This window comes from Ochotona curzoniae, unplaced genomic scaffold (assembly GCF_017591425.1).
Source record: "Ochotona curzoniae isolate NIBS_2020 unplaced genomic scaffold, NIBS_Ocur_1.0 contig_517, whole genome shotgun sequence".
In the NCBI taxonomy this organism is placed as follows: Eukaryota; Metazoa; Chordata; class Mammalia; order Lagomorpha; family Ochotonidae; genus Ochotona; species Ochotona curzoniae.
Window position 1 is genome coordinate 3,437,268 of NW_024466454.1, and position 13,205 is coordinate 3,450,472.

Below are 13,205 nucleotides of genomic sequence, written 5' to 3' on the forward strand. Positions count from 1 at the left end.
GGTTACTGATGATATAATATGAGGCTGTATTATACATACTATAGTATATACTTTTCAGATGAATTTTATGTTGTCTTTTCTCATGTTTTTATAGTGTTCTGTGAGGTACAATAATTGCATTATGTTTTGAAGAGGTGACTAGGTTGAAAGTGAGCCCATTGTTTACTTTGTAAAAACATGGTTACGATTGGGAAATTTTGTTAAAAACAGCAGTATTCTTTTCATTCTGTTGTATTTCAGTAACAGGTATCAATGACAAGGCCGTTCTTGATAGCTATAGATTTGTGACTTTCTGGCTGCTGTTTTTAAGTCTCTTACATCAGTATTTAGGGTTCATTGAATGAAAATTGCTGAAGTGAAATAGAAAAAAAAGTCAATAAATTGATTTTTTTTTTAATGGAAAGACAAAGTACTTTGAATAAGTTTACTTTATCTTCGTTTATGAAAGCCCAAGGAAGAACAGCTTGCTTTTAAAGACCTTTTGTCCCTATGTGCTTAGGCACATATAAGTTAGGATATATGTATCTATATATATATTTTTAAAGATTTACTTATTTTTATTGAAAGAGCAGATATACAGAGATGAGGAGAGACAGAGAGGAAGATCTTCCATCTGATGGTTCACTCCCCAAGTGACCGCAACGGTCGGTACTACGCTGATCCGGAGCTGGGAGCCAAATGCTCTTATGGGTCTCCCACGCGGGTGCAGGGTCCCAAAGCTTTGGGCTGTCCTCAACTGCTTTCGCAGGTCACAAGCAGGGAGCTGGATGGGAAGTGGGGCCACCGGGATTAGAACTGGCTCCCATATGGGATCCTGGGCATTCAAGGCGAGGACTTTAACCATTACGTTATGGTGCCAGGCCCTGTGTGTATATATATACATACACTAAATAAATAAATATATATATATACACTAAATAAATATATATATACTAAATATATATATACATACTATATATATTAAAGTCCTTTGTTAAATGGAATTTAACTAGCTGTGAGATTTTAAAAATCAACAAACAGCAAGTACTGTTGAGACTTTGGCTTATGAGAGATTCAGAAGACATCTGGGATACTTGGTTATCCATGTATGTATGGAATAGTTAAAGGGTTGCAGAGTACTTAGCTGCTGTGTTGAGTTTTAAAATAGGAGTGAGTGAAGATATCACAGTCCTCTTCAATAAGTAAAAATGCTATTTGAGCTGATCTTTGGGTGATGTGAATGTTTGATTGGAGGGTTTGACCTTCCTCTGCACGGGAGTGTGGAGCCTATTTTTGAGCAGACAAAAGGTTAATATTCTCACACAAGGCTATCTACATTGTAAAGGACAGGATAAGATGTATATGCAAATTTCTCTTTCCCTTTCAAGCTATAAATAATTTAAAATAGCAGGTGTAATGGAAAACTGATGCCTCACCAGCTTCCGGCTGATCTGTGTCATATGTGCTTGTACCTGTTCTCATCTTTTGTGAAACCTGTATTTTACTTCTGAACGCTTCAGTGAAAGGATACAGACTAAATACTCATTTTAAGTTAGGACTTTATTTTTCTTCTATGTAACAAGTCCAGAGGTAGGCAGTAACTGATGCATGTTTCATGGATTAAGGATGTTGGGGTAAAAAATTACTATATTCTGGACTTCTCCCTCATAATTCCAAGGTAGACACTATCGTTCCAGCTGTCATGTCAGTCATTTAGACAAGAAGGAAGAGAAAAGGAGAAAGGGACAGTAGCAAGGCTTTCTATTTACATTAGAAAGTTAAATTTGTGATTCTATTTGCATTAGGACATGACATTTCTTGATAATTTCCAGCAGATATCTGCTAATAAATCATGAGCTGGAACCACATCACATGGCCATCCCTAGGTCAGAGAGATAAGAAATGTAAGCCTTTTTGTTGTGCTTTTTTTTTTTTTTTAGGTTGACTGATTGATTTGAAAGGCAGAGTGACAGTGGGGGATTCAGAGAACTGCATCTTCCATCTGCTGATTCATTTACTGAGTGGCTGGAAAGGCTAGGGCAGGACCAGGCTGAAGTCAGGAGCATTGAACTCCATCCAGGTCTGCACTTAGGTGGCAGGGGCCAAAGTAATTGGACCGTGGTCTGATACCTTCCCAGGCACATTAGCAGGGAGCTAAATTGTAAGAGGAGCAGTAGGACTTAAACCAGTGTCCCTCTTGGATGCTGGTGTCATTGGCAGCTTAGGTTGCAACTCCACAATGCTGGCTAACACCTTTTATAAAAGTGACAAAAGGGCCTGGCTTGACACCTCAGTTGGCTTAATCTTCCCGCTGGAAGTGCTGGGATGCATGTGGCCTCTGGTTTGTGTTCCTGGCTGCTCCACTTCCTATCTAACTTTTGGATTATGGTCTGGCAAAGCAACAGAGGATGGCCCAACACCTTAGGACCCTACACTCACATGGGAGACTCAGAGGAGGCTGGCTCCTGGCTTCAGGTCGGCTAAGCTCTGCATTGCAGCCATTTGGAGAGTGAATTCATGTATGGAAGGTCTTTTTTCTGTCTCTCCTCCCCCTAAATCTGCTCTGCTTTTCAGTGAAATAAAGTAAAAGTAATAATAGTTGCAAAAGGACAAATACCATGTTCTCTCTGATTTGACAGCCCTTGGGCAAACAAATAAATAGGTGTGGGTAACCACGTACATACATATCCTCTCACATAGGAGCAGTGTAACTGGATAGTAAAGTTAGGTTACAGTCTGCATTTCTGCTCCCAAAGAAAGTAGGACTCCCATTGTGAAACACGTGAACCATCATGAAGCATGTAGCTTGCCGCTAGATGTTCGACTTCCACCCACACCTAGCACGTCATGATATAGTTAAATAGCAGAAGGGTAATTGGGTAAATGTTACAATACAAAGGGACTCTACCAGTGTAATCATTTGGGGAATACATGTGGGTAGGAGGGGAAAGAAAAAAGCCCTGTACCTACAAAACTGTATTGTGGCTAAATCATAAACAAAACAAACCAAAGTAATGATAGTTACTACCTTTTGTGCTTGCTCTTGAGAGTTGTGGGTTTGGTGGGCATTGCCTTATAATTCTGTTCTAACACAATTTTAAAGGCATAGTTTTAAAGGTTTCTTTTCTGTGAAATATAGGTTTCATATGTATTCTGTGACATAGAAGGACAGAAACTGTTGCCTGTGATCCATCTGTAGGCATAAGCAAAAATGACTTAAAAACTAGTGACTTTGAGTAGTTGTATTTAATACCCAAAGTATACCTAACCTAATTTGTGTCAACTTTTCTTTAAATTGTGTTAGAAAAGAGTTTGTGTTTTATAAAAGAAAAAGCACATTTTCTGTGTATTCTAGATAGACAGTATGCTAAAAGCTCTTTGATATATGAGTTGGGTAGAATACGCTGTACAACACTCAGATCTGCAGTCTGCTCAGGTTACTAAAGATAAATGCATCAAACATTCAATATCAGACTTTGCCGCAAGGTTTCATTGCCACGTGGAAGTACGCATGCTCATTTCTTCTGCGACTGCATGAAGTGTGTTTCCCTTTTAAGTCATCCTGTAGTTCCAGCAGCTGTTTAGAAATGGAAAAGTTTGGTTGTTTAAAAGAATAGTTTTTGAGCAGATTCTTTAATTAAAAATAATATTTTCTCTTTAGTTTTAAAAAGAAGTTTTCCTCTGCAGAATGGATACATAAATATTGAAAAGAACACAAGTTAGCTGCATCCTATTTTTTTTAAAACCTGGCAAGCTGGCTGAGCTAGAATTAGCCTTACAGATGGCATTGGCAGCGTATCTACATATCTCTAAGCCCTCACCTCCTGCCTTTTCTTTAGCCTGTCCATCAATTAAAATACCCAATCACTGCTCAGAGATGGAAAAAGGGGTTGATCATAGCTCACACGATCCTGTTTGGTTAAAAACGTCAGTACTGCACAACCCACGGCTGAGTCAGTGTCTGTGAGAAATGAACTGAATTAATATATAGAGGGGGTTGTATCTCTGAACATTTAAAGCCTAAATAACCGCAGCATTATTACACAGTAGAGGGAGGAAACCTAAAAGAAGTCTAGATGGGTTAGGTAGGGAGAGCCTGAGAAATTTCCCGATTGTTCAGAGGAATCTTGAAGATAATGGAAATATCAGATGTCTTAAAGTTTCCTAGTAATGCCCAAGGATCCTGACCTGGCTTTCAGTGCTGCATTGTATGAAAAAGCAGAGTCCCTTTATACTCTGATTGCAAATTTTTTTTCTTGTTTTTGTGTGTCTACCTTGGCATGTACTAAAGGAAGGTGTGTATTCATTTATTAAATGATATCTGTGGGTATAATTATTATGTACATATACAATAGAGAGATTGAAAGCTATGTTTGGCTTTTGTTTCTTTATGGTCATTTACATTTCTAGATACAAACGATCATAATTGTAAATTTAATGGGGAGTTATTTAAAATAAATGGAGTATGTTTTCATGGGTTTGCTGTTTTTTTTTTTTTTATTTCATGTACCATGAGACGGTAGTATGTTTGTTTTAATGACTATATAAAATTTAAGGAAAGACTAATTGTGAAGTAATATTCTTAGTATGTTTGAAAATAAAATTTAAGCTAGAGAAATGAATAATTGAAATATTTTTCTAAAGGAGTTGAGTGTTTTTACTTTTGGGTGAATTAAAGATTAGTTTACTTATACATAGTGGTATTTTATAGGACTAAATGTGTTTGAATGATGTAGCTTTAATTGATTAAAAAGATTTTTGTTCTAGGTTTACAGAACAAAGATTCTGAATAGATCTAATTACTGCCAATAAAACAAAGTTTTTGGGTTAGTGCAGATTGATTTTCAGCTAGATAAAATTTCTAAGTAAAGGTAATTGTTCTTGCTGTGAGATTGTAAATCTTAGCAGATAACATTGCTTACTTTATTAGAAAATTTCAGCACAGTTTAAACATTTTAACTGATTTGTTTTTCTTCTGTTATCATTACTCCCTACCCTATTGATTCTTTATTTCATAGAAACTTGACATTTACACATTTTGCAATTATTTTGTTTTTAATATGTAAATAGTTCATAAAATCCGTTTCTGGAATGTAAGAAAATTCCTGTGACTAGCCCCATTTAATTTCTTGTAGTTTGAATGACTGTCATGACGATAGTCATCACTTATTTAGATAGCTGTGTTAATGCTATCTTAACATTTTTTTGTGTGGTTTGGGATCCAGAAATGTCTTTCTTAATTTTTGGTGTAAAAGTTATAAAAGCAGGGTCTCCAGGTAGACATTTTTGTCTCATACTTTATATAATACTTTTCCTCTGATTCTTCTAGGACAATAATGCCTGTTCCCTTATAAAAATGATGCATATTAATTATATAAACATAGAAGAGCATATAGAATGAAATGTTTTATTGAGAAAAATACTTGAAATATTTTGGCATGTAACGTTTTCTGTGTGTACATAGATAAAAATCATATACACTTACATTTTTAGCTATATAGTATTATATAATCCATTTTTAAAGATTATGAGCATCTTCTATATCATCTAATACTCTTCTATAGGATAATCTTAAATGTTTAATATTTTTGTGTATTTTTTTTTTGTGATCTATTTGAACAATCTGAGTTTTTCTGATTCTTGATCAGAGAAAAAGGATACCATAAATTTCACCCAAAAGCCAGAACATCTTGAGTTAAGGAAACATATAACCAAATGTTAATGTGATTACAGAATGAACTTTTTAAAAATATGCTTACTACTTTTAAAACAAATAGCTAAGACTGCCATAAAATTAAAGGCTAAATCTTTAAAAAAAAAAAAAGCCAGGTATACTAGCACTCAGAAAAGTTGATTCTTTTAAAAAAATGCTAAAAGGAATCAACATTTGGTGGAAGATGGTAACCAAGAGAAGTGTGATAATAATATTTGACAGTGAGGGTGGAAGAAATTTTTAGCTTTTAACTTAGTTTATTTCTCTAAGAGCAACAAACCACCATTAACAACAACAATAAAAATAACACTGCAAACATTGCTAAGGATAACTTAGAAACCAGTTTAGCTGTAGAGGTAAGAATGTATTTAGTTAAATGGATTTTTATCTTGACCATTTGAAGCATAGTTATAAAAGGAATTACATGTAGCATCTTAAAATTGTTGGTAGTGTTAATTCTATTCACAAAATCTTCAGATAACAATCAGAAGTTGGAAGCTTCAGGGCCTGATTTTGAAATAGGTATACAGTTTTAGAATATAAAAAATTATTTAAGGATAGCTTGAACAAAAACATGAAACATGAGCTTCATATTTTGCAGACAGATTTTGACTTTTCTGTGGTTTAGTTAGTAGACTAGTGGCGGTATGATATATATAGACGTAAGCTTGACTTTAGATAAGGCTCTTTTTGATATGCTTAGACATTAAGCTGCTTGGTAATTGTGTTAATACAATATTGAGTTGAATGACCCCATTCAAAAGTAGGTTGATCTTGGGAAGTGGCTTTGTTCTTTGCTTTGTCATCTTATTCATCTGGATAAAGTAAGTTAATTGAATTTTCCTGTGAGTATGTAAGTGTACATACTGATGATACAAAATGAGTGTTGGAATAATTCAAGTGAACTTTTCAGGAGTCTTTGTAAGGCCTGAAAAACAGCAGATTACGTTAAAGTTGCATGGCTTTACAATATCACATGTCAGAAAGGCCTAAAGATGGTATTGCCAGCAAATGTGACATAAAACAGCAGCACAATGAGACCGTCATCACCTTTCCCAGATCACCCACTGCTGCCAAAACCATTTTAGTTAGTGGAAAAAAAGATGGAACTGCTCCACACACACTGAAGTATTTTGTATTTATTTGTGTGTGTATGCAAGGGCAAGGATAGGAAGAAGTTAAATACCTTGTCAGCTTAAGGAGCTAAAAACTCAAGAAAATCCATGATGTGATACTAAAGAATCTCATAATAAGAAACACTTACATATTTGAAGAATCATCGTCTGGCAAAGTAGAGTTGATTTGATTCATGCTTGTTTACAGTTAGGCATAGGAATGCTGAAGTTACACTTCCTGAGTCCCGTGTCGGACCCACCGTGAGCCAACTGTGTGATTTCAGGCCCAGTTGTTCAGCTTCTACACTTGCATCATTGCAGCTCAAAGATGGAGGTAGTTTTGAGGGTTAAAGTACACAGAATTATTGTGTCTGCTTGTAGTAAATGTTCATTTTTAGCATTGCCACTTTAATCTGATCCTAGGAGGCAGGGAAGTCGTGCTTAGTCCGGGGTGGTTGTGCCCTGCAGGAGGTATTTGCAATTTTTGCAGGTAGTTTTGGTTGTAATAACCTGGAACTTAACAAGTATGAGTATTTGGAGGTTAGAAATGCTACTACATACCTTCTTGTGCTCAGGAGTGTCTCCCCACAAGAAAGCATTTTCTGTTTTAAAACTTTAGGGTCAAGTAAAAAGATTGTTTTAATATTGAGAAAAATCTGCCTTGAGTTTTCAAGTTAGAACAAAGCTGTTGAAAGATAACTCTTGCCACAAGGTCTTCGCTGTCTTCATTTCATAGTTTCACTTCTCACTTCAGATCTTTGCTCAGACATTTCCCTCGTGAGTTCTACATTGAGCACTCAAAATGATGTTGTATTCATTCTGCTTTATTTTTCCTCATAGCATTTATCACCAAATGACATTTAATATATTTATTTATGTATGCTTTATGTTTCTCTCTACTTGCATTGATTTTGGGAACAATAATTTCTTCAATTATAGCACCAGGATTAGAACAGTGCCTGGCATATAGTATGTGTTCAGCTAATTAGACATCTATTTGGAGACTTCTCAGTTTAAAGAAGTGCTTGCTTAACAACATCTTCTTTGTTTAAAATTCAAAAACTAGAAGCAAAAACATTTTAAAAGAAATTTCTATAGATAGGGAAATGAGCCTGTACCTCAGCGATCAAGAGGCCCACATCCCAAACTGGAGGAACTGGGTTCAGTTTTTTTTTTTTGTCTTTTCTAAAAATATGCTTATTTTCTATATTATCAGCATAGAGATTCATCCCTCCCTCTTGCCTAACCTGCCCTCTGTGATCCCCTTCCTGCTATTTGTCCCCAAGCTATCACAAAAACACAGTCACTCATTACAAGTTTAACTTTCTGATACATAAATGTATCATGACAGGGTAAGTGCAGGAAAAGGTAGAAAACGTGTCAGAGTGTAATGGTGTGCTGCATTGGTAAGTATCCGGCGGGACTCTGTCAGTTGGGAGTAGTCGCATGCTGTACACATCTGTTACTTACTAGAGTACGTTGTACACTTTGTATGTTCATATATGTAATTTGTACTTTGTGTTAGTTTATATCAGAGAGAACATTTTGTATCCTTTTGGGATTGGCTTATTTCACTGATCACAATGAATTCCAGCTGGGACCATTTTGTTGCAGACAGTAAGATATCATTCTTTCTTATAGCTGAATAGTATTTCATGGAGTAAGTGTACCACTGTTTCTTTATCCATTCATCTGTTGATAGTCTTCTGGATTGTTTCCATGTCTTAGCTATTGTGAACTGTGTTATAAACATGGAGTTGCAGGTAATTCTCACAAATGCAGATTTCATTTCATTTGAAATATTCTTAGGAGTGTGATAGCTGTGTTACGTGGCAGACCAATTCTCAGTTGTCAGAGGAATCTGTACTGATGTCTGTAGTGTTCTAGTTTGCATTCACACCAGCAATAGATCGGGGTACTTTCTTCCCCGCATCCTGACCAACAATTGTTGCTTGGTGATTTCTGTATGTAAGCCGTTGGGACTATATCAAACTAAGAAGCTTCTGTATTGAGGCTGGCGTGATTGTGTAGCAGACTAATCCTCCATCTGCAAGCGCTAGCAACCTATATGAGCACCAATTTATGTCCTGGATGCACTTCTGATCCAACTCTTTGTAGCCTGGGAAAGCAGGGAAGGGTGGCCCAAGGTCCTGGGATCCTACTCACACATGGGAGACCTGGAAAAAGTTCTTGGCTCCCAGCTTGGGATCAGCATGTCTCTGACTTTTGGGATCATTTGGGGAGTGAACCAAGGGAAGGAAGATCTTTCTGTCCCTCTTTCTCTATGTAAATCTGATCTGCCTTCCTAATAAAAATAAATGGAATAGGAGATAATTTTATTTAGCTTCAAAATGTGAAATTTATACACGCTTTCTTCTATTTTTAAGATTTATTTATCAATTTGAAAGGCATAATTAGAGGGGAGTAGAAGCAGAGAGAGAGGGAGAAACCATGTGTGTGAGTTAAAGATTTCCATCTGCTGGTTTAGTTTCCCACTTGGGTGGAGGCACCCAGGGTCTTGGGTTATCCTCTTCTGCTTTCCCAGCCACATTAGCAGGGAGCTGAATTTGAAAGAGAGCAGCCACAGCTCCGATTGACACCAATATGGGATGCTGGCACTGCAGGAGGCAGCTTAACCAATGGCCACCCATCTTAATGTCATAGTATGCATTATTCATGAAAGTTTTGAAAATTCCTTGTGTTAGTGAGCTTTAGCATTTATAGTATACATTTTAACTTAGCAGTTTACCTTCGAATATTGTTAAGCCATTTCTTGTACAAAACCTTATAATAGAATACTTCTATTTCTTGACTCCCAAACTTTGAGCTATTGTACTCACATGTGTATGTTATAAATCTCATTATAATGGTATAATTATTGTTAATGTTTTAGAGGTTTAAACAGTTGTTACCATATTTTTCCATGTGTTTACTGTTTCCAGTGTTCTTCCTTTGCTAATGTAGATGCATGTTTTCATCTGACATTAGTTTTCTTCTGCTGATAGGACTTCCTTTGTGTAGTGCAGGTCTGCTCATGCTGAATTAATTGACATATTTTTGGTCTAAATATAATTCCCTTCCTTTTTGAAAGATGTATTTTACTGGCTGAAACAAACCTGGATTGGCAAAGTTTTATTTATTCATTTTTCTTTAAAATATGTGTAGAATTTGTTATTGTGTTGCATATTTGGGTTTGTAATTCTCATCGAACTTGAACAGTTCACGCATTTCTTTCTTTTTTTCCTGTACCTGTGTCAGTCCACTTAAAGTTGACCACAGCATATTCCTGCTAGTTGGTTTTCTGTTTACTGTTGCATTTTTGATGATTTACTGTTAGTATGTTGTCTAATTCATTGAGCTTCCATAATGTGTCGTCTTTGATTAGTTCCACACAGTGTGTGTGTGTTTTCTCAATCATTTTATTTCTGGAAATTAGCTTTGTATCTTTTTATCCTCTGTGTAACTTTTCAGAGGTTTGTGATCATGGTGATTTTTCTAATGCCTTTTTTTCTACTTCTGAGATATATATCAGTTCTAAATACACACACACACACACACATGTATATATTTAGTTTCAGTTAATTTTCCCTCCTTATTATCAGTTGTATGTTCTTGTTGCTTTGTGACTAATTTTTAAAATTTTATTTATTTGAAAGAGTAACAGAGGGAAATAAGAGGCAGAGAAATAGAAACACTCCAAATGCTTACAACAGTTGGAGTTGGGGCACACCAAAGCCAGGAGGCAGGAACTCCATGGATGTCCCCCACATGTCCCTTGGCTCACTGCTTCTTAGGCAGTTAGCATGGATTGAATGAGATGAAGACACAGCTTGAACCCAGGCATTCTAATATGATATGCGAATATCCCAAGTGATACCTTTAACCCACTACATCAAAATGCCTGTTATTTGCTTAGGTGTTTTTGATTAAATGCTGTAGATTGGTTTTACTGTTTTTGAGTTACTATTTTTTATTCCTAGAGCTATTTTTTAAAATTATTTTTGATGATGTTTACATGGTTGACCAGGGTGGGACTGGTTAAGGATCAGGGGTAAGTAGATAATACCGTTGTTTATACATTTTCTTCTTCCTGTATCTGGGAGAAATGGGGAGAGAAGGGGAGAAGTTGCACAAAGCCTCCCAGTTGCCTCAGTCTCTGGGGATGGGAAACGGCCACCTGATGTCAACCCAGGATCCCGATGTAGAGCATGCTCTGAGGGTTCTGCTCAAGCAGTTTCAGTAGTTCTGAAATGCTGCCAATTTTGCAGGTCCAAGGATGAGGAAATCCTTCCAGGGCCCATTGGTTGACAGAGTTGACCTTAGAATCTCCTTTCGCTCGGATATTTGCTGTCAACACTTGGCTGGGGTAGTTTACTAATTTGTTCTACTCTCCTTCCTCTGCTATGGCAGCAGATGCCGTCTGCAGGCTCCAATGAACTGCCATCCTCCATGTGCATGTGGGCACATGTCTTCCATTGCTCTGTCTTAGCCACTGAGGAGGCCTAGTTCCAGAGTCAGACCACAGATCCTGCGATTCTCCTCATGGTTAGAGTTCTGAGTCCAGCAGTTCAGTTGAGGGGATCTCCAAAGAAACCTCATCTGAGGTGATCCCAGACCTGACGTGTGTGTGTGTGTGTGTGTGTGTGTGTGTGTGTGTGTGTGTGTACACGGGTCCAGCTTAGTGTGTGTGTGTGTATGTGTGTGTGTGTGTGTGTGTACACGGGTCCAGCTTAGTCCATCACCCACATCAGCCTGCACACACTGTAGATGCAATTGCTGGATCAGTTCTGTCTCCAATGGATGTTGCAGCCCAGCTCAATCCAGTCTGCTGCATACTAAGCCCTCAGGTAAACCAGTATAAACCCCGAATAACCACCACTAGGCCTTTGGTTCTTGTACTTGCCAATATGTGCAGAAAACTGGTCCAGTCTTTGCTACATCTCATTCAACCCTAGAGCTATTCTTGAGCTTTGTTTTGATATTTAGTTGTATTTTTGTTTTGTTTTACAAGCAATTTGATGCTTTCAGGTCAAGTTGTTAAAATTGGTTAGAAGTGACTAAAGGGGTGTTGACTCTGGGTCTGATTATTTACCATTGTGGAATCTAGACCTGTCTGCTTCTCCATTCAGAGCTCTACATACAAATTATGAGGTTTTACACTCTGACTGTGGAACAGGGCCCTATTTCTGGGTGTTTTCCTCCCTGGTCTCCTTGTGAGAATCCTCCTATTACCTGGGTGTCTCAGCTCTGAATCTTCAACTTAAGGGTCTGCTGGGTTCTGAGTTTCCTGTTTGTTTATTCTAGAAACAATCTCCAGATGAAACAGTTAACTGGATGTATGTCATTCACTTAAAAAAATTTTTTTTAAAGATTTATTTTTATTTGTATTGGAAAGGCAGATATACAGAGAGGAGGAGAGACAGAGAGGAAGATCCTCAGTCAGATGATTCATTTCCCAAGCGGCCACAGCGGCCGGAGCTGAGCCAATCCAAAGCCAGGAACCAGCAGCTCTTCCAGGTCTTCCACCCGGGTCTCCCATGCAGGTGCAGGAACCCAAGGCATTGGGCCATCCTTGACTGCTTTCCCAGGCCACAAGCAAGAAGCTGGATGGGAAGCGGGGCCGCTGGGATTAGAACCGGCAACCATTTGGGATCTGGGCGTGTGCAAGGCGAGGACCTTAACCCTACAGTATCGTGCTAGGCCCTGTCATTCACTTTTAATCTTTGAGGGATTACTCTTTTTTCATATACTGCTGTTTCCTGTTTCCTTAATAAACCATTGTTACTAATTTTCATTTTTGGTAATTGTTTCTGGAAAGAAAGTGCAACACAGTTCTTGTGTTATAGCTGGTAACAGGTATTAGGGTTGATTTACTCCTTATCTGGTTACCTTCCTCAATTCATTTCTTGCACATTTCTTTTAAATGCAACCTAAAGTAGAGCTGTTTGCTTTAAACGTGCTCATCTTCATTTTTTTTGCATATATTTTTGCCTTTAGAGTGCTGCTCTGATCTAAAATTATTTAATTAGGATAGGACAGGATTAGCTTTGATGAGGTCTGATTTTGAAGATCCGGTCCCATGTATCTTCTGTTTGGGAATAGGAAGGTAGAGGTGTACTATGGCACTTCTTACGTTTGTTTGTAGTTTAAGCAGTTTAGAAATGAAGCTAGATTCCAGCACGATGGTTAGAAATATCTAAGCTACTGAGATGTCTCGTGGAAATGCTTTTTCAATTAATCATCTACTTGGCCTTTATTCAAACTGAGCATTTACCTTCCATTTGCCTTAGTTGTAGCTGTGTTTATTCCTTATTAAATTATGAAACATTTAGAAAATGTATTTCTTATAATTTGAAATGCTTAAGACTTAACAACTAGAATAATTTGAAGTTATGTTT

At 37.3% G+C, this 13,205-nt stretch overlaps 1 protein-coding gene across 4 annotated transcripts in view; it reads left to right on the forward strand.

The window, feature by feature from the left end:
- The window catches only part of BTBD10 (BTB domain containing 10), a 62,930-nt gene that overhangs the window by 25,631 nt on the left and 24,094 nt on the right, over window positions 1–13,205 (forward strand). The window contains exon 1 of one of the 4 annotated variants that reach the window (XM_040989094.1): window positions 3,652–4,274. The exons of the other annotated variants lie outside the window; for them this stretch is intronic. Coding sequence (XP_040845028.1) covers window positions 4,150–4,274 — 125 coding nt within the window. The 5' untranslated portion in view covers window positions 3,652–4,149. Of the gene's footprint in view, window positions 1–3,651; window positions 4,275–13,205 lie in introns of those variants that run through there. 4 annotated transcript variants of the gene reach the window in all.